The 24,098-nt window shown below is 37.6% G+C and overlaps 1 protein-coding gene across 1 annotated transcript in view; it reads left to right on the top strand.

Moving 5' to 3' along the window:
* The window catches only part of LOC138703701 (uncharacterized), a 101,764-nt gene that overhangs the window by 55,832 nt on the left and 21,834 nt on the right, over window positions 1–24,098 (top strand). Inside the window, exons 7-9 of the mRNA XM_069831802.1 lie at window positions 9,757–9,944; window positions 19,772–19,916; window positions 21,629–21,823. Of these exons, the coding sequence (XP_069687903.1) occupies window positions 9,757–9,944; window positions 19,772–19,916; window positions 21,629–21,823 (528 nt within the window). The remainder of the gene's footprint in view (window positions 1–9,756; window positions 9,945–19,771; window positions 19,917–21,628; window positions 21,824–24,098) is intronic.

The raw sequence follows: 24,098 nt of genomic DNA, 5'->3' as shown, positions 1-24,098 counted from the left end.
TTCTCCAGTTGTATTTTGTAATTACATCTAGAAGACATTCACACACAGTAAAATGTTCATTAACTCCTCGGATGAAAATGGCTAGGTGAGCTTTGTCATTTCTATCTGTCCAATTCAAGTGAGTAAGCTACAAATTGGTTAATTGTGGTTTCGACTTCAGATTCAATTATATTTACAATCTTGAAATTCCTTCTCTGAACTGTAATTGGAAACAATTTAATTTTCTTAAACTTTGACTTTGTTCTGGACACAATATTTTCGTAACGTCCTGTAGGTCTATGCAATGGTGCTTCTGTAAAGAGCTTAATTGATTTTCCAATATTTAAAGCTAGAACATAGCTAGCAAAAAGCTTTTTTTGTTTAAGACTGAGGACACGTGTGTGATTTGTGTTCGTATTTTCTTGTTTTATATTTATCAAAATATTTGTAGGCCTACGCACTTCACCTAAAATTAAACGAAAAACTATATGTTTGTCATGCGGAACTGAGTGTAAACGTATTGTAATATACTGATTATTATGTATAACCAACAGTTATACAGATAACCACAAAATAAATTATTTTCACATGTCCAACATGCCTGTAATTGTATGATATTCTTTGTGAAGAGTCGAGTATTGTCGTCACATGTTGAATTTTAACACACCCTTAAGAATTTTCGAACAAATTAAGCAATTCACATTCTTCCCACTAACTCAAAAAAAATGTCTCTTCCTATTCATCCTTGAATGTACTACGTCCATGATTAGAAGACATTGTGAAACGGTGTAACACTCCGACCAAAACAATAATAATGGCAGTCCGCCACTGCTCTTCGTTTGCGCATAAACATTGAATACAGTATAGGTGGGGATGGGTGAGGAGGAGCGCGCTCATTACGTACTGGCTTCGGTTCCGTTCAGGGGCTTACTCGCGAGTACACTATTGGAGACGTCTGCGCTAAAGCCTTGGTTTTTCTGATCCGACGCATGCGACGTGCGAGGTGCGAGGCCCGCCTCGCACAAATCCGGACTACACGAGAGATAGTGAGTGGTTTTTATAACTGCGAGATGCGAGATCTGCGCACCTCCTAGCTATAGAAACCACTCACTATCTTCATGTAGTCCGGATTTCTGCGAGGTGTAAGTTTAGAAAATACACTAGAGTCTCGTTAATCCAAACTAGTTAATCCGAAAATTGGTTAATCTTAACAAAATTATTTTAAGAAAAAGCTAAATTTATTGTAATAGTACAAAGTAGCAAAAAGAAAAAAATGTATAAATTCACTCAATTTCTTTTACTTTAAAAAATTATGAAAATAGCACATTCAAGGGTACTTACAACAATTAGGCCCAATTGTATAAAACTCCCTGACTAAAGATCAACTTTGATCGAAGATCGAAAAGTGAACCGAGTTCAGACACTTCTTCTATTGTATAAAACTTTTCTGCGATCAAATTATCTTGGTTCAAATGCAATCTAAGTTCACGACAAAAGGATTTGGCAACATCGCATAAACAGGTGAAATACGTGATGCGCGGACCATGTTACACAGATTTGTTCAATGTTGCCAATCTAGTGACTTTAACTCTTTTTCAACAACAATTTCTTTTAACTTTTATATTGCTTAAATAGGAATTTAGTGACCTTTGTAGCACCCCATAGCGACAAAATTTAATCTTTCTTTGTTGATAATGAGAAACCTAGCGACTTTACAACTACTTTTTGGCGACTTTCCGTATTACATTCTGTTGGAGACACTGGTTTTTTGTGCTATGTAAATAATGGCGGACAATAAGAAGAAGGTTGACTGTTTTTCAAGTTATGTTATGGTGTTTGATACTGCTAAACATAATAAAGCTTTATAAAACGACAATTTTCCTTTATTAATACAGTTAATTGAACATTTATGAATGTACCTGTCATATCCAGTAATAATTAATGGTTGTTATAAACATAATATAATTATAGGTTATGTTATTTGATACTGCTGAACACGATAGAGCCTTATAAAATATAAGCATGTTTGTGTATTAAGGCAAGAAATTGAAAGAAATATATATAAATGTACCTAACATATCTATTAAAAATAATAATAATGGATATTTTATTTGCACAATCTGTCACTCGTATATTTCAAACAGAAAAGAAATAACTGAACTTGGATCATCTAACTTAATCGGAGAAATTTCTTCAGTCAAAGTTGACTTTAGTTTGAGACAAATTAATCTCAGATTAGACTTTATACAACACAAAATTCCAAGTTCAGCTGAAACAAGGATCAATTTAACCTCCGATCTAAGATTAAATGGTTTATACAATCGGGCCTAGTGTTTTCTGTACATAATTTACAGATCTGTCATGTTCATCAAATCAAGCAGGCAGGCAGGTAGTGGTTCTAAAAATAGCAACAGGATACCCCCACCACAGTCTCTCAGCACTCGTGAATAGCATGCACTGCATTACATGAAATATTTCGGTTAATTCGAAAATCTTGTAATCCGAATAGGTCTTGGCCCCAATTAGTTCGGATTAATGAGATACTACTGTATTTACTGCTGTGAAAGTGAAAATAATTTTATTATTTCATTTTCATGAAAGCTAAAATAAAAATCGCATGTTCGAGTTACATTATTCTTCTTATATGGTAATAATAATAATAATAATAATAATAATAATAATAATAATAATTTATTTTAGCTGGCAGAGTTAAGGCCGTAAGACCTTCTCTTCCACTCAACCAGCAAAAAGTATACATAGACCTATATATGAAGGAACTTAAAAGCTACAAAGAACACAACAAATTGAGTTATATAAAAGTTACGTGTATACAAGAGTTACTTATGAATTAAAGAGTAAAATACTGTGAACTATTAAATAAACAATGAAATAAAAACTGCGTACCAAAATTAAACTAATATACAAAGAATGTTAATAATATATTTCAAATAATGCTAGATAATAGGATGAAATTATAATGAGAAGGTCCCGCGCCGTGGCGTCACGGTCTAAGGCATCCCGCCTGGGACTCGCGTTACGGAATGCGCGCTGGTTCGAGTCCTCATGGGGGAAGAAATTTTCTCATGACATTTCGGTCAGTGTATGGGACCGATGCCCACCCAGCATCGTGATGCACTTGGGGAGCTACGATAGGTAGCGAAATACGGTTGCGAATACCAGCTATAACGGCTGGGGGGTTCATCGTGCTAACCACACGATACCTCCATTCTGGTTGGATGATCGTCCACCTCTGCTTCGGCATGTGGGCGTGAGGCCAGCAGCCGGCTGGTCGGTCTAGGCCCTTCACGGGCTGTAGCGCCACGGATTATTATTATTATTATTATTATTATTATTATTATTATTATTATTATTATTATTATTATTATTATTATTATTATTATTATTGTATAATGAGAAGAATTGTGAAAATACATCGCAGTCAGAATGTATGTCTAAAGCAGGAAATTACAATGTAGTCAGTGATCGTTAAAGTCAGTATAATTAGAATAAACCTTTTGGCTATTTTTTAAAATGTTTGTCTTGCAGCCCCTATTGTATTGTATTGTTTATTACAATATATTACATAGTGTATTATACTGTACTATATTGTATTAAAATATTATATTATTTATCCTTGTCACAATCTCAATAAATACAATTATTTATTTTTATTTTGTATATAAAAATAATAATAATAATATTATTATTATTATTATATTTATTATTATTATTATTATTCATAATTTTTACATTCATGTAATACAACGCCATTTTTAAGCAAAACAACAGCTTGTATACAGACAGCATACTGGTTACGATCGTCATTTCTCTTGCGAATCATGGTCTGTATAACTTTTTATAAAAAGGAGGAGGTTGGATTTTTCTTGATAAACTTATTATATACCAACAAGGCAATAGAATTTGCTGAAAATATTTATAAAAATGTGCTGTATTTCAAATCTGTATACCTACAGTAGGGGAAGTCCGTGTAACTTGGACCAGTGTGTAACTTGATCCAATGATGCAATCACTATTTCCAGGATAGTTTGCAAGGTACTTTATACAGCGCTTTGAACCTTCTACATGGTAGGCAACTGTCCATAAATCTCATTATGCAGGGTTGGCTTGACGCGGTCATAACGGTGTCGAACATTCTGTCCCCAAATTCTTCAAATCTTTTCACATTAGTTTGACAGCGTGTTGTGCGAAGACGTTTAGAAATACAAGACTGCCTTATACATACGAAGAAATACCAGTGTTGGAGGTAAGTTGAGTGAAATTTATATCAATGTTTGTAAAGTAGTTTTTACGTAAATAATTTTTAAGTGTTTCTTTTACAATGCGTGTAAATTGAACCATCACAAAGCGTGTAACTTGAGCCAATGCTAAAATGTACCTACCCTTATAATATAACAAATTTAGAAGATAAAATTGTCCATTATGTCTTCACTAGTGTGAATTTCCAAAAATCAGAGGTCAGTGGATGAAAATTTTGTAAGGACATATAATTAAAATATTATTTATATAATATTATATAAATAATATTATTATAAAACATTACTTTAGTTTATTTCAATATTTTATTTCTTAAATTCTGTAATAAGACTTCGTTTCATTTGGTGGGTCGACAATTACAACTTTTTAACAAATTCTGCTTTCGCCATTACTTTACAGATGACTACAAGACAGGCAAGAAAAGGGAAGGGAGTGTATGGGAAGTGGAAAGAAGAAAATCTGCAACTCGCTTTAGTTGCAATATTGGAAGGGGTTGGCGTCAATGAGGCTGCACGAAGATATAATATACCTAGTGCCACACTTAAAAGATACAACAAAAGGAAGGACGCTAAAATTAGACAGCCCGGTCACCCACTTGACTTGCCACAAGAGGTGGAAAATGATCTTGTGACACATCTTCTGCAGCTAGAAAAAATGTTCTATGGGTAAATACATTACAGCAAAATGTATATTAGGGCCTACTATAGACCTACAACTTAATTCAATCAAACTTAATATAGGCCTAATACTTAATCTGCTTATTCTTTAATTTCAGATTGACACGAAGAAGTGTTATGAAATTAGCATACGAGATTGCAGAGAAGAATAAACTGGCCACTTGGTTCAACAGGAAAACGAAGTCTGCCGGCAAAGAATGGTTTTCCGGCTTTATGAAGCGCCATCCCGAACTTAGCCTTAGGCAGCCATAAGCCACATCACTTACCAGGGCTTCAGGATTCAACAGGGTTGTCGTCGGCAAGTTCTTTGACACATTGGAACACCTTGTCGACCAACACAAATTAACTGCTGCCAGAATATTCAACATGGACGAGACATCCCACAATGTCGTTCAACGCCAAGAGAAGATTTTGGCACAGAGGGGAAAACCTCAGGTTGGAGCCATTTCTTCTTGTGAGCGAGGTCAGAATGTGACAGGAGTGTATGCCATGAGTGCGAGTGGCTTCTTTGTACCTCCTATGCTGATTTACGCTAAGAAAAAAATGATGGAGTCTCTCACATTTGGAGCGCCTCCTAACACCATCTTCCGCTGTCAGGATAAGGGATGGATGGATTCTGACACATTCTGTGAATGGATTAGACACTTCATTAGAACTGTCAAACCCAGCCCTCAGGAGAAAGTACTGTTGATTTTAGATGGTCACAGTAGCCATACGCAATCGCTGAAAGCGATTGAGATCTGCCGTCAGTACGGTGTAATAATGTTATCTCTACCGTCACACTGCACGCACAATCTCCAACTGCTGGATGTGTCGTTCTTCAAACCTCTGAACACATTCATGTCAGCTGCCATATCAACGAAGATGAGGGAACTTCCAGGACAGCGGCTGAATATCCAGCACATTGCCTCACTGGTAGGAGTGACATTCCCCAGAGCAGCAAATATGCAGATTGCAATGAATGGCTTTAGGCACACTGGTCTTTGGCCTGTCGACCGAAATGTGTTTTCAGAGGCTGATTTCGCGCCTTTTTTGGTGACCGATCGGCCTTTGAATGGTGAGCCATCAGCATCAGCATCTCGGGCAGCAGAAGAAGTGGAAGGAGCAACAACAGCAGCATCAGCAGAGAAAAAGATGGGAGACAATGTGGAGCTACTTTCTGGTCTCACAGAATATGTATCACTGAAGGAAATAAGCCCTTTGCCTTCGTCTTCCAAATCTGGACAGAGAAAATCCGGAACGAGATACAATGCATCTGGCGTGGTGCTGACGGCTACGCCACACAAGAATGCTCTGCAGCAACAATCAGATGGGAAGGCCGCAAAGAAGAGAAAATTATTTGATTTGAAAGTTAAGGTGACATCCAAAACACGCTGTGTTATTTGTGGTGAAAGTGAGAACAAAGACTGGATTCAGTGCAATCGGTGTGGAAAATGGGCCCACGAAGAATGTGCAACAATTACAGATGAACTATTTTATTACTGTTGTATGTGAAATAATTGCTTGACACAAATTTTTGTTTGAATAAACAACATTATAGGAGTTAAATGTGTTTAATATGCCTGGTCCAAGTTACACGATCCCCTGGTTCATATTACACGACCCTGGCTCAAGTTACACGACTTCGAAATTTTGATTAAATTTTATTTTTGAAGTATTAGAATTAAAATTAGTGAAGTCATATTTTATTTAGGGATTTATTATGGCAATCTACCATCATAAAAAATTCAGGGACATTTTTCTCAATATGATAAGTGAGTTACGGCCATTCAAACTTAGGTGGTCCAATATACACGGTCTTCCCCTATATATGTATTATATTACGATTTTGAATTATATTTATTATTTGCTTCTTCAGTAGATAGTACTTCTAAAAATAAAATGATGTCATTTCTTGTATTATTCTAGATAAACACAATATAATATTTGTTACTCAGTCAAATGACGAATCAATGTAAAATAATGACTTATATTATATGGTCATTAAGTTTTATATACATGAATTACAAATTGCAAACGTTTTCGCCCATTCAGGCATCTTCAGGCACAATTATACAATATCTCAATATCAAACTGTGTAGCCATTACATTGGTGGTAGATAAATTGTTTAAGATAATGATGTACAAAACATCTCATAATTAAAATGTAATATTACAGGTCATAAAATTAAAATAATGTTAAAAACCACGTAGTGTTGTAATTAAACTTCATAATATTCTGTGGAACTCTTGTTCAGTAGAGTCCAATGAGAGATGAATTATGTGTCGTTTGAACGTGGCAACTGTATAGATCACTATAAAACATCCTAGCTACAGTTCCAACAGCAGCAGGTCGTCTCACGTCTACATAACTACTTCAAACATAGGATGTTTTATAGTGATCTATACAGTTGCCACGTTCAAACGACACATAATTCATCTCTCATTGGACTCTACTGAACAAGAGTTCCACAGAATATTATGAAGTTTAATTACAACACTACGTGATTTTTAACATTATTTTAATTTTATGACCTGTAATATTACATTTTAATTATGGAGATGTTTTATACATCATTATCTTAAACAGTTTATCTACCACCAATGTAATGGCTACACAGTTTGATATTGAGATATTGTATAATTGTGCCTGAAGATGCCTGAATGGGTGAAAACGTTTGCAATTTGTAATTCATGTATATAAAACTTAATGACCATATAATACAGGGACAGCATTTTATTTTTACTAACATTTTAATATTAACCTGTCTATACCTTTAGAGAACCGGAAACACCGCTTGCTCCCCCCTCCAAGACTGGAGTTCGACGATACTGGCGTAAAACACAAATCACTCTACTAGGTATAGGAAGGAAGAAAAGTAGTTCATCCATTTACGTAAACTAGGAAATATCGCGATTTTGAGTTTGATAATTTTCATTAGGTTTTTATTTAATCAAAGTACAGTACTGTATTAAGAATAAGTGTTTTTACTCACGAAGTGAGTTGTCCATGCGAGCGTATTCATTATGCAGTGTATACTGTCTACAGCACATTAGCGTACAATATAGAGAAAGAAGTTAAATTGAAAAATAATCATAATATGAATATTTAAACACAATTTTGAAAATGGTGGCCGTTCATTTCGATACAGGCTTCAGTTCTTTTGTGCATATTATCGCACTATAGACTATTGCATCTAATTCCAATTGCCAGTTTCGTCCTTCGTACTAGTAACTCATGTTGAAATAATTCTGTACCTACTCTACGTACTGTAAATTCAATCTTCACTTCTGCCCGACCCGAAAATATAAAATTACTCAGACATGCTATCTACTGTCCGTCCAAGTGGTTATGCCGCAGGATTGTAGAAAGGAAGGAAATCACGTGACAGTTAATTACTTAACGAGGCCCTTTTATTTAAGTTAAATTAAACAGCTGTATAATATTACGTAAACTTCCAGTTCCTAAGAGAAATTAATGTTTTCAGAAAAGAGCTAAGACAGCCCAGCTATTACAGAGAGGCGAGCAGAAGCAGGTGGGGGAAACCGGGATGCGACGTAGGCAAACGGACAGTACCTGTGCGAAAATATGATTCAATACTGAAAGCTCTTTCGTCACTGGAAAACGCGAACATATTTCTGGAACGTACTATACTCAGTAACTCAGTACTGCTTACTATCTGCGGTCTTGGTTCCAGTGGCGGCTTCTCAAGGGGGTTGCAGGTTTGTACACCCCCCAGTAATGTTCCTAATCTCCCGGCTTTGTTACTATTAAATATATATATATATATATATATATATATATTTACAATTTTCATTCATGATTATCTGCAGCTGGCGTCTTGTTTTGTACGTCTGCAGGAGCCTTCGAGCCTCTTGGTTTGCAAAGATGTTGAAAACCTATGGAAGGTAGTTTATAGAGATGTTCGGCTAATGCGGGGCCGGGGGGATTAGAGGCGTGGTCTACTGCTTTTTTCTCATTGAGAACGGTTTGTCGCACTCCCTGGCATGGGACACCAACGTCAGTGCAGAAGAAATTAAATTCACTGAGAAAGTATCTGTTTCAACTAGACATTTGTCCGAAGTAATAAGCATGAAAAATGTATTCATTCAGCTTGTGCAACGAACAGTCGCATATTTCGCACATTACTTTCTGAATCTGCATCCACACAAACGGCACAATACATAAAGGAGCTTGTATTTTGCTTTTAAGTTGTAAGAGTTGTCGTTCTGACAATAAGTGCTGCTATCTCCCGACAGCCTACGAAAGCTGCATTTGAATTTTATGAACGAAAACGTTGGACTTGGTACTTGGTAGCATTCTGATGACGATTCTGTGCTCAAATGTTTTTCATGAGGTTAAATCGTAATATAGAGAGCTCCATCCACGACCCCGTCCGCTTTTGGACTTTCTGTATAAATAGGTATGCTTGTATTTAGTAATTTTACTTATTAATTGCATATAAATAAGCTTTATATGTATACGCCCTCAGGCATACACGGTTTTAAACTTTAAAGTAAAGTACATTATGTTTAACTCCTCTCCGATATCCATTGTGCACCACCATATTTTCAAACCATCAGCCGCCACTGCTTGGTTCTGTGTGGAGTTGGAACTTCCTTAGTAGAAGGGTTGGGAGTGTAGTACATTCAAAAACTCAGGTACAATAAAAATTGAAGTAAAAATAAAATGATGTCCCTGTATAAGTCATTATTTTACATTGATTTGTCATTTGACTGAGTAACAAATATTACGGTATATTGTGTTTATCTATATTAATTGACAATCTGAATATTTCCATCATGCTTTCTAAGTTGTATTATTCTGCTGAATCTCCTTTCGCAGGGACCAATAATGGCTGGAACGTTCGGTACTGTAATTCGAGATAAGAGTCTACAAAAAATGGGAGTGCTGAATGAATTGTTTGGTCTGCTTGTTTGCCTCGTGGTCGGATTTTTCTTCGGACTGGCTGCAGGTCTTTCTACAGAACACTGGGGGAATTCTGCGTGGCCCACTGAAGAAATGATTGCTAGGTAACAATGATTTTTCTATTGCTACCATTTTACATCTCGAAACAAAAATTATTACTGAAGAAACTTGTTTCAATCATGTTTTGCTGTAGATGAATATGATAGGTTCGAACAAGGAAATAGAAAAAAGTTTCAACTTAAAGAAGTTACATGGAGGGGATGACAACGCTTGGAATGTTCATGTTAGTCACTTGCAAAGTTCATAATGCGGTACGTTCTCTGGTTTGAAATTCGGTAGTCCAAAAATATAAAACAAGGAAAGAAGTGGAACCCCTTGCCGTTCAGTTCCATAGAAACCACAACATTATATTCCTTTCTTGGTACACTTACATATCGGAAATATTACGAATGCAAAAAAAAAAAAAAAAAAAAAAAAAAAAAAAAAAAAAAAAAAAAAGTTTGCGTAACTTCACCATCATATAGGGAGGGATCTCGATGCGAAAATAGTGTTATTCACAAACTTCAGAACTTTTCAGACAACATCGAATGACTGCTAGAAGTTCGTCGCGAGGAGACCAGCGTATAGATAATTAAACAGTATGGACACTTCGCGTCGGTACCTTCGATGTAGCAGGACTGATTTCAATTACCTTCAAACCAGTTTGAGCGTGAGATTCTGCTTTCTCCCAGGAGTTGGCACTGACATCACCCAGGCAGCAGTCGACACAGCGGAAATATAACACATACAATTAATACATCTAGGTGCATTATCTACTCAAAATAAATTGGACCGGTGAAATAATAAATCCGTCATTATCTGTAATGTCTAGAGTCTAGAGTTTTTTGTAGTGAGAGTTGAGATGTTGACCCCATCAACAATTAAAATATGTAATGATTTGATATTACTGCAAATGGAAAAACAAACCTTCTATGAGAAGTAAAACCATATACCTATATTATATTGTATACAGATATTAAACGAATTTGATACATAATTTTATAATGTATTATGTTATTTTATAATATAATTTATGATATATAAAACATAAAAAATATTATTACAACTAGTTTGTTACTGAGAAATAAGTAAAAGCTGTTAACTTTAATTTATTTGAAGCAAAGCGTTACTGCATTATGCAATAAGGTAGGCGATGTTTGGATCCTGTGTCTCAACTCTATACTCAATTATTATTTTAGCGCGTGCTCGATTACACTAACCTCTAGCGCTTGAAAGTGGAAACTAAATGCCGGCGCACAGAGAAACAAAATGCAGAAAAAATTTGCTCAGTGTCCATTCTTTGTAATCCCTATTCGCTGAGGAGACTGATAGCTGTAGTGTACTGCGCATGCGTTAGTAGTGGCTATCAGCGTATTCCGAATCTCACCGGTCCGGTGGCATCGATGACGTCACGTTGCAACGAAAATAAGGAACAAAACTGCTGGAAGAATCTATGCTGTCATGGCGACTGTGTAAGTGGTTATCTGTGCTACGCTAGCAAAATTTTGCGAAATTTCCGTACTGCCATCTCGTTCAAAGAAAAGAGAGCATAAACAACTTATTTCTTGAACCGGTAGTAATAACTGGTCCGTTGACATGTTCGCTCATAAGCCATTAACATATTGTTTTTACGTTGTGCTCATTACAAACAATACAGCAGAACACACCGCCATGACACAACAGTGCACGATGTCATTCGTCTGCTAATTCCCGCCCTATACAAGAACCAATCAGATTCACTGATGGAGACTGCCACCACCTCCACAAGTTGATGGCACCGGTGCGACACCGGTGGAGCATCAATGACGTCATCGGTGGAATTCGGAACACCGTGATGCCATCGGATTACTCACCGGTGAGATTCGGAAAAAGCTCTATGATTGCAACAAGAGTCTAGGGAGCGTAAGCAATTCTGCTCCTCGCAATGCCGAATGAGGGCGGAAAGAGGCGAATGCTATACATACTATGCCGAATGACAGCGAAAGCCGTAGAGAGGAAGCAGGCAATAGTGCTCCTCGGAATGCGGTGTGGAGATTTTGTATTTTAAATTAAATTAAACTTATCTTTAAAGACCTGTATTTCAGCATCTGCGTACATATGACATGATTCACCATTATTGTGTTTGTCCGAAGATGAGAAGGGAAATTCTGCACGTGCTCACTGATGTAATAATATAGTTTTTATGTTAAAATATATCTTGAGGTAGGCCTAACTGAATTTGCGGTCATTATCTGTATTATAATTAAATATAAATAAATCTAATTACAATTAAAATGGCAATGTTAATGCACAAAACAGATGTATACGTTCATTTGAACTGCACAACAATGTAAACGCAAAGAACAATTTGTTTAAAGCATTTCTTAATTAATTTTTTATGTTTCCAATTCCGCCAACATAATATAATAATTTCTGAATTCCCATAACAATTGTAAAATAAGAAAAATACCAATGTACAACAATGCTTTCCGGCATTGTTAGTAGTAAATATATCCTACATCAGTATAGTAATATAAACCAATATTCATCAATTCAATTAATATTTGTGAAGGAACTATCAAAAAACCTTTAAAATTAAGATTATTCTAATAATTTTCACACCTCTGTAATACAGACAATGACCGAAAATTCAGTTAGGCCTACCTCAAGATATATTTTAACATAAAAACTATATTATTACATCAGTGAGCACGTGACCGCACGGCATTCCGAGAAGCAGTATTGCCTGCTTCCTCTTTTACGGCTGTCGCTGTCATTCTGGATTGCAGGTATAACATTCGTGTCTTTCCGCCCTCATTCGGCATTGCGAGGAGCAGAATTGCTTACGCTCCCTAGACTCTTGTTGATTGCACGCTTTGCTATCCGAGATTATAATCTCGTAGTGCACATTATTCATAATGGAGTTCGTCAGTTCGATGCGGATAAATTAGTTGTTTTAGTACAGGAAATACACGTTCTGTAAAATCTTTGAAACAATAGCACGACAATAATGTGGTTTCTAAAAATATGTGACAAATTGCAAGTGAGATGAAAGCACCAGGTGAATAATAATATTGATAATAATAATCTGCTCTATACTATCACTCATTATTGATTTAATATATTATTTTTCTTTATTGTGAGTCGTGAAGTAGTCATAAACATACAAAATGACATTTGTGCAGTACATTAGTATTTAATTTTAAGATGCTTTCAATCGTATAGATTTTTAGGCGTATTAAGCGTCCTTAGGAAATAATAACCAAATACAAGAGAAATTTTCATATAGAGATAGACAGTTCTCTTTCATTGGCGCCATTTTCTAGCCTAGGCCAGTTTTCTAAATTCACACAGCCAGCAAATCAGTTGTCGCGAGCAGTTTTAAGCTACGGTTTCGCTACGACGATCTTCGTCGAACGAACATCGCTGACGATTGAAATCGCCAGCGGTCATCGTCACAGAGTGGTTTCTTTACCGGCAAACTTCGTAGGTGGATAGTTTATTGTTTTATGTAGTTGACCATGTCTGATCAGCTGATAAGTGGATGACAATATGATAACGTTATAATATAAGTTTTGCCTTGAAAAACAAGTACGGATCTTTAAAGTAGTTAATGTCATGTTTAGAAATAGATATACAGAGAGGTCTTTTAATTCATTGATACTAAGACATCTTGAAAATAAACCCGCCAATTTTAAGGAATATTTCAGACTATCTCCGGACAATTTCATTTTCTTTTTTAAGTTCAATTGAAAATGATATTGTAAAATTACCCACAAAACAAAATTTATTCACAAACCAATAAGTCCAGCTGGAAGATAAGCATAAGTTTAAGATAAAAACTAATGATATGAACACTTTATTTTTACTTTTTACAATATTATTTTTTCATTTAGGAGCATTTATTTAGGAAATAATGTTACAAATAAAAAAAATCATGTGAGAAGGAGGTTGTTGCACTTCTCTCCTTTGCTCAGAATTCCACTTCACTTACTATTTCACACTGAAACTTTTGCTTCAGTAGTTAAATCTGCCGTATCGTGTGTGTATCCTACAATTTATTACTCAATAGTATTAACAGTTCTGGTTGTTGCAAAATGTAGATTTGTTATTGTTTACTTTGGTTCTTCTTTTTTGCTCATGTCGAACGGGATTTGTGTTTAATCAATTAATATCTCGTCTTCATTAGTGGAGAAATTGCAGAAAGATTTCTGTTTTACCGCCATTATGGTATACATGATGTATAAATCACATGTTATTAAATGATTTAATTCATGACCTACTGTAATTTTACAATTGGTTTCTCGGCGATGATCGCCAGGTTTTTGCCTCCAAGGCAAACGCCCAGCCCAGCGACGTTCGTTGACGTTCATCGCCGTAAAGAAACCATGCACATTCAAATCAACGGGACAGAATCCCAGCGAAGATCGCCAGCGATGATCGTCGGCCAAACCGTAGCTTAAAATACCTAGTAATGTATTTTTTTTTAAGTATGAACGAACTGAATAATAATACCTTAAAGATAGAAGATGTGAAAATGTTCGCATCTTTTATTGTATCGGTATTTCAACATACTCGCGCGCTTGGGTATTGTCGTGCGACGTAATCAACAATGACCGACAAACACAACAAGACGGATCGTTGCCTTGGAAACACTATGGTTTGCAATTTTCTACGAAAATGTCAGGAATGTTGCTAACTGCGCTTAATGTTTTAAAAGGAGGCTCTGCGTTTGCGGGACGACGTGGATTTGCGGGAGATGCAATGCGGTTGTCCTTAGGGAGGCCAGAACTGGTTAGAATTGTAACAATGGTTGGGACGGTGGGAATATGGGGATATTATCTGTGGAGTAGCGGCATAGCGGACAGGGATGAAGACTCCATGGCCCCTGAACCACCTCCCTTCACACCCACGCCGTCAGAATCAGCACACCTGGTATCCCACACCAATACGTTCAATCACAGTGCAACGACAGTCCCCCGTTCTATCCTCAAGAAGGGTACACAAGAAGATCAGGGACCCGATGGCCGCCGAAGGAGGTCACATTTGACCTCCCTCCGAAGTCTAAAAAGATAAAGGGAAAGGGCAAACACAAGAATCCCCGACAGCGTACAGACGCTCCTCACTGGGATCGTCTTCGCCTCCTTCCTGCGAATAAGAAGGAAGCGGGGCGCCGCCCCTGGAAGAGGCCCTTGCACCCTTCTGACTTGCAAGACGACGGCGAGTCCTTCGACGCGTGGTTGATGGATCAGAGGCGGCGAAAAATCACTTCAGAAATAATTCGGGAAGCACAAAAACCTCTTTTCGATATGATGATTTTCCGGGGTCCACGGTCTAGACGCGGGGGCAGACGGAAGTAGGGGAACACCTTCCACGGCTGCGGTCACCAACATAAAGAAGGTAAGACTCAAATCTGCTTCATTACTATTATTATTATTATTATTATTATTATTATTATTATTATTATTATTATTATTATTATTATTATTGTATATATAATATTGTCATTACAGTGAAACCTCTCATTTACGGACATCGAAAGGACGTAACAATCTGTCCGCATCTGGGAGGTGTCCTTTATTGGGAGGGAGGCTCCCCAATCTAACAGTAAATTTATAATATGCCTTATGTATCCCTTCACGCTTTAAATGAAATGTATTACTGTAGTTTAATTCTAAATACAGTCTACTGTACTACAGCAAATTCTTTGCAACTTTGAACTACAGTAGAGAAGACCGGAAAAGGAAAATACAGTACTGTGCAAGGCAATTTTATTCTAGATCTACAGTTATGCAGTACTGTAATTTACAATTTTCAACTTAAACTTTACGTTCCGGTGCCATGTCTCTCGAAACAGAACAACTGATTAGAGTGAAGGGAACAATCCTACTATCCCTATCATGTGTCGAATACAATTTCACGACCGCGGGAACCTTGGACCCATCAGACAGGTTAAGTTTTATGATTTTGTTTATCCACCCGCTTCCAGCTAACAAGGGGTAGCCAGATGGGCTAGTGGTAGCCTAAGAGAACCTTATTGTCTTCTTTCGTGTTAAGGAATTTCTGTACAGTTCTCAAAACTATATTTTCCATTTTTGTAACACATTAGGTCTTGAAATCCAAGTTCTGTCCGCAGTCAGGAGGTAAAGCACGCTTTAGGACTGTGAAACAGCTGTCCGTGTCCGTGTCTGAGTGTGTCTGTAAACGAGAGTTAAATTTATCATTATTTCTATATTATTTCAGTCGGGACATAAAAATCTGTCCGTATACGAGGAGTGTCCGTATCTTGGAGGTGTCCGTAAGGAGAGGTTTCACTGTATATTATTAATTTTATTACATACCCATAGTTAAATTCTTTGTTATACCAAATTTTTAATGACAGTCTTTTTCAATCATTCCAAAATCTATAGTAATCACGCTGTAGAGTAACAGTTACCATGTCTGACCGTGAAACTAGCGGTCCGTCTCGGGTCCAAATCCCGGTTGGGACGAGTTACTTGGTTGATGTTTTTTTGGGGTTTTCCCTCAACTCATTAAGACCAAATTTTATTTTATTTTATTTATTTAGATTTATTTAATAATAACATATACATAATGTCGACTTGGTTGGCGAGTTGGTATAGCGCTGGCCTTCTATGCCCAAGTTTGCGGCTTCGATCCCGGGCCAGGTCGATGGCATTTAAGTGTGCTTAAATGCTACAGGCTCGTCAGTAGATTTACTGGCATGTAAAAGAACTCCTGCGAGACAAAATTCCGGCACATCCGGCGACGCTGATATAACCTCTGCAGTTGCGAGCGTCGTTAAATAAAACATAACATTTTAACATATACATAAAAACGTTATATTAAAGTACCCCGAAAGAGCAAAGCTCGTGTTCGGGGACAGTTCCGTTACATAAATATACATACTTTGTAGACAAAATACTTAAGAAAAAAAGGCCACATAAAGATGATAATAATAAAGTTAGTAATAATATTAATACTAGTAATAACTGAGTGAAAAAAGAGACGATGTTGAGATTGGTGGATTAATATTAACTTATTATTGATAGTATAATTAGTACAGGTCATGTTGATATAGTAACCAAGATAAGATAGAAAAAAATACTTAGGATAGAAATAAACTTGTTGTACAATACATGGTACATAATATAATACAGGGAAGTCTGTCATATAAATTTTTTAATTCTGGATCTGAAAATTTCATTGCTTAAAGTAGTCAATTCTGGATGAAATTTTATTATCGAGTTATATAGACGTGGACCATAATTTGTACTGTGTAGTAAAGTAGCAGATGTGAAACATTTAGGTTCAACTAAATTAAGAATTTCATTTCGTCTTGTATTATGATCGTGTGGTTGAGCTACATGATCATAATACAAGACGAGCTGGGTAACTTTGGGTGCTTCACTCTGGATTCATTTCGCTGGCATTTATCACATTCACAAGATGACCACACCCTAGCAGTTTATAAAGCGACGTAAAATAAACCTATTAAAATTATATGTAATTATAACATATAGACCCCTAAAGTTTTCCTGATGTCTATATGAATGTAAACAAAGAACAATACTCAACACTATCGTTCAAGAATCGTGATATACTAAAGTCAGGCAGTTTCATAACACGAGGAAATAATAAAATAAAATAATTTCTCAGTTAATCGATAACAAGAACGTCACAGTTAGTTACGTCAATCTTGTGACATTTCTTCAGTTAGTATGAGATGTACAAATTAAGGATAGCATTAAAACTAGCAATCAAATATGGAGAAACATGAATAACGTTAGTGCCAGTGACGAAGCTTCAGGGTAGGCAGGGTAAGCCGAGATTTCTCAAACATTTTCGAAGAAGGGACAAGATTAATTTAGAATTTATTATATAATCTTCAAGTTTACAATGTCGTTAAATAAATGAAATGTTAGCAGAACGTTATGAGGGTATGGATCAGGGACGGCTCTACAATAAGAACTGCAGAGCTGCCATTTAAATGGGCCTGAAAAAATTAAAAATGTAAAACGTGCTTTTATGTAATCAAATTCATTGTTTCATTTATTTTTCCTATTCATTCTCCTTCGATTCGAGATTTTACTGTCTGTAGGAGCCTTGAACTGCTCGAGAATTTTAGCTGTAGTGTACTTTTCGGATCTGTGATTGGCAGTTCCTGAAGCTCAACGTAGGGTAGTCGTCAGCAGAAAACTGGTTTTCTTCACCGAAGCAACCGAAGCAGCTCTCTCCGAATATACAAAAGAACAGTCAACACCCTCATCTCTTTATGACCTGCATTAGAACACATAGGCTTCTGGACTAGGCCTACTGTATATCATTACAGTTCCAGTGTGTTATAGTACTGTGGGTGGTGTGATGTGATTAGTCAGTGTGTCTAAGGAAATATTTTATATTAAAAATGAATGAAATGAAAACCTAATAGACCAACTCTTTTCGAAATTAAAAGAGAAATTGCATGTTAACTTAAGAAATTAGGACGTCCTACACAAAATTTAAATATGAAATTTCTGGAAAAAGTCGAAGAAATCATGTAGCGTACTAGTCATTTTAATACCGAAATGTGTAATAGAAACGATGGGTTTTTTGCTGCACTCATGAAAATGCTTTCTCCCCCACCCGTGTAATCTGTTTAGAGGAGAAAATACCTGGACAAACACACGTGACTAGTTGTACCAGGTGGGAGAGGTGTAGCGCACGGATGGTTGGAGTACAATTTCGTGTGTACAGTCAACTTCGAGAAGGGGCTGTAATTATACGCGTTATCCGATTCAGGTGCAATAAACAGCATGCGTTTGCTAAATACACTATTTTTCATGCAGAACTGCCAACCTTTGTAACCGCGGGCCGCTACTGGTATGGATACTTATTGTTATAAAGTAATGTTGTATTGTATTGTATTTATTAACATTCCATGGTATTCATACATTGCTTTACAGCTAGAATATGGAACAAGTCAAAAAACTTAATACTATTATAAAGTCTTAATTTATAGTCACAGTCTAGATGAAATATATACAGACGAGATTTACAATATAGTCCACTAGTACAACACATAGTTTTAGTATCAATTGCATGAAGTGTTATTGAATGTCATGAATTCACCTACAGAATAGAAGGCGTGAGAAATTAGGTACTTCTTCAATTTGGCCCTAAATAATCTTACGTTTTGAGTTTCATTTTTTTATATCAATAGGGAAGCTATTAAAAATGTTTACTGCCATATAACGCACTTCTTTTTGATAGCACGATAGACTTGCCGATGGAGTATGAAAGTCATTTTTTGACGTGTATTTATACTGTGAACTGTTGAATTAGTTACAAAGGTTTCACGATTACATACGAGGAAGATTATTACCGGTAATGAAAAGATATACTGACAAGCCATGGGCATTATTTGTAGTTTTTTGAAAATAGTCCTACACGATTCCATAGATTTGGCACCTACCATTATTCTAATTACTTCTTTTTTTTTGTAATAGAAATATACTGTTACTATCTGTGGAATTTCCCCAGAATATTATTCCAAAACTCATTATCGAGTGGAAGTATGCAAAGTATATTGTTTTTAATATTTACTATCTTTTGCACAGATCTAATAGCAAAACAAGCTGCATTTAGTTTGGGGGTAATTTCTTTAATATGATTTTTCCAATTTAACACATTATCGATTTTTAAGCCAAGAAATTTGGTTGTTGTTGTTTCTAATAGGGATCTATTGTTAATTATTAGCTAGAAATTTGCGAGGTTGAATTTGGACAGGATTTAAATTGAATTATGTTAGTTTTGTTACAATTTAATACCAATTTGACTGAGAACCAGTCACATATTTTGAAGAGAATTTCCTCTAATGTTAGTTGCACCTGTAAGTTTCTGTAATAGTGTAATGATGTTTTATTCGTTGCAGAGGGCAAATAAGATCTCTGTGGGTTGGCCTTCTAATAGCACTTCCGTCAGGGGCAGCAGTCGCCATAGCTGTTCTTTGTGATAATGTCGGATCGCTGGTTGGTGTGGCCATCTCTGCATCATTGCTGCCGCCAGCTGTTAATGCAGTATGTAATCATTGTTCTTTATCGACGAATGCTCTAAAGATATATCAATAAAATTGCTCTGTCTAATGTACAGAGTGGAAGTGAAATAACCTTGGAGATTGAAAGAGACGATAGGGTACACGTAAATGAATAGAAAACCTGTATTACATATTGTGATTAAATGCATTGTTAATTAGAAAATTAAGTTTGAAGTTTTAGCATCCGGCAACATCGGCGATGTCTCTACTCGTGAAACAGATGTAAGAGGTGAACGAACTCGGTGAGTCTCCGTACGTAAGCTGCCAAGGCGTTTCCACATGCTCGCTTCGTGCAATGGTTTGAATTTAGGAGTTTTAAAATTAAATTTACACGATAACCGTGCACGCCATTGAAATACGGCAGAGGGATATATTATTCTTTATTAGATTTCCTATCGATACGGATAAAAATCACGATCTTATTCGCATTAGTTACCGAATAAGTGATTCTTAAACGTCTGAGAAAAAAAAACTATGAACTGTCCACCAATATATTACAGTTTTTGTTACAATATGAGCTATTAGCTCTGGAAATCTGTAAGTCTATTTCACATCCACTCTGTATATCGATATGAGAATTAGCAGATTTTGTAGAAACAAAATAAATATAAAGAAAAACAAAATACTGTATAAGTAAAGAAATATTTCTCGGACCCTCAGACTTCTTTCTTATCCCAAAGCTCAAAACTCACTTGGCTGGGAAGAAATTTTATCTTCAAATGAAGAGGTTATCACAGCAACAGGAGACGTTTTTGCTGGCCTCGAGGAATCTGTGTACAAGGAAGGTATAGCAACATTGCAGCACCGGTAGATCAAATGTGTGAATCTCAGGGACGATTATATTGAGAAAAAAAGATTGTTTCTGAATAATCCTAGTTTAATTTGTATGTCAGGCTATGAACTTTTGAAACAACCTTCGTAGATCACTAAATATTAGTAAGGTACACTTATTTGGTATAGTTCTACTGCTCTTCAGTTTTGTCTTCGTTTGCTTTATTATTGATGCAAACTGTTCGACATCTACTATTTTATTTCTCCATCTTTTACATTCCCAGCTCCCTCAAATCACCCCCCCTCCCACATCATGACTCCATGGTAATCCATTTTTTCTCTTCTAGTTTACACTTTCCTTCAAATATCTTTCTTACTGTTCTTTATTTATTGATACTGACAATATGTCCAGCTCATCTTGACCTTCTTGTTTTAATTATCAAAAAAAATATCAGATGTTCTAATTATTTCTTTACTTGTCTTTTCACCATTTTTACGAGTAGATCCATAAATTATCCCTAAATCTTTATTTTCCAAGTAAGTCATAAGTACTCTACTGTATCTTATCTGCCAGTGGCAATTTTATACAAAATGAAAATGAAATAGAGTACAATAAAATAATTTCAATTTCAAAACGTTCTGGGAATGAAAAGAAACAGGATATCCACAACAATAAAACGGTTGAAATATCTGATTCATCATCACTGATGATTAATGATAAACCTGTTATTCCGAGAACTAAAAGAATGACAACTAATGGATAATTTCTTTTCTATCGTTGTCTACAGTGCACTATATTTCCTTGTGTCTTATAGTTGTTAAATTAATTGAAGAACAATTGATACATAAATATATTAATGACAATTATCATTTCATAACTTCTGCAGACATATACGAAACAAACTCTCTTCTTAACTGTTTCAGGGGATTTTTTGGGCATTATCGTGTATTGATCTGGTGTGGGAAGGCCGCATCAAACTACAAGCAGGTGATGGCTCCTACGATGGTGTGTACTCTCACGACTCTTCTGTTGAGCTCGCCGTTCTGGGAGCTGTTAGCCTCTGCCTAACACTTGTCAATATTATCAGCATCTTCCTAGCAGGGATTGTGGTTCTGAAAGTGAGTATATAAGTATATGCTGCTGCTACTGCTACTACTATTACCACCACCACCACTACCAACACTACTACCACCAACACTACCACCACTACTACCACCACCGCTACCACCACCACTACAACCATCACTACCACCACTACCACCACCACCACTACCAACACCACTACCACCACCATCACAACCAACACCACTACCACCATCACCACCACCACCACTACCAACACCACTACCACCACTATCAGCAACACTACCAACACCACTACCACCACCACTATCACCACCACTACCACTACCATCACCACCACTACCACCAACACTACCACCACCACCACTACCACCAACACTACCACCACCACCACTACCACCAACACTACCACTACCATCAACACCACTACAACCAACACTACCACCACCATCACTAATATCACTACCACCACCACTACCAACACCACTACCACAACCACCACTACCACCACCAACACTACCACCACCATCACTACCACTACAACCATCACCACTACCACCACTATCACCACCACCAGTATCACCACCACCACCACAATCACCACCACCACTATCACCACCACCACTACCACCACCACCACTACCACTACCACCACCACTATCACCACTACCACCACTACTACCACCACCGCTACAACCACCACTACCACCATCACTACCACCACCACCACTACCACCACGACTACCACCACCACCACTACCACTACCACAACCACCACTACCACCAACACTAACACCACCACCAACACTACCACCACCACCATCACTACCACTACAACCATCACCACTACCACCACCACTATCACCACCACCAGTACCAACACCAGTATGACCACCACCACCACTATCACCACCACCACTACCAACACCACTACCACTACCACCACCACTATCACCACCACTACCACTACTACTACCACCACCACTACCACTACTACTACCACCACCGCTACCACCACCACCACTACCACCACCACTACCATCACCACCACCAACACTACCACCACCAACACTACCACCACCACTACCACCACCACTACCATCACTACCACCACCATCACTACCACCACCATCACTACCACTACCATTACCACCACCACTACCACCACCACCACCACTACCAACACCACTACCACCACCACTACCACCACCATCACTACCACTACCATTACCACCACCACTATCACCACCACCACCACTATCACCACCACTACCACCACCAACAACCCTATCACCACTCCACTACCACCACCACTACCAACACCACTATCACCAACAACACCACTATCACCACCAAGACCACTACCAACACCACCACCACTAACACAACCACTACCACCACCACCACTACCAACACCACCACCACTAACACAACCACTACCACCACCACCACTACCACCTCCACCATCACTACCATTACCACCACCACTACCACCACATCACCACCATCACCACCACCACCCCTACCACCACTACTACCACCACCACTACCACCAACACTACCACCACTACCACTATCACCACTACTACCTCCACCCCTACCACCACCACTTCCAATACCACCACCATCACTACCACTACTACCAACACCAATAGGACCACCACTACCACTACCACCAACAATACCACCACCACTACCAACACCATTACCAGTACCACTACCAATACTACCACCACCACCATCACCACCACTACCAACACCACTACCACCACCACCACTACCATCAACACAACCACCACCACCATTACTACCACTACCACCATCACCACTACCAACACCACTACCACCACTACTACCACTACCACCACTGTCACCACTACTACCACCACCACCCCTACCACCACTACCACTACCACAACCACCACTACTACCAACACTACCACCACCAACACTACCACCACCACCACCACTACCACCACCACTACCACCACCACTACCACTACTACCAACACTACTACCAGCACTACCAACACCACTACCAGTACCACTACCACTACCACCACCACTACCAATACCACTACCACCACCACTACCACCACCACGACCAATACCACCACCATTACCACCAACACTACCAACATCACTACCACTACCACCACCATACCAGCACCACCATCACCAACACTACCACCATCCCTACCATCACCACCACTACCACCACCAGCACCACCACTACCAACACCACTACCACCACTACCAACACCACTACTCCTACCACCACCACTACCACCACCATCACTACCACTACCA

This window comes from Periplaneta americana, chromosome 7 (genome assembly GCF_040183065.1).
Source record: "Periplaneta americana isolate PAMFEO1 chromosome 7, P.americana_PAMFEO1_priV1, whole genome shotgun sequence".
NCBI classification, from domain to species: Eukaryota; Metazoa; Arthropoda; class Insecta; order Blattodea; family Blattidae; genus Periplaneta; species Periplaneta americana.
Note: the sequence above shows the minus strand (reverse complement) of the source record. Positions and strands in the feature narration are given on the sequence as shown.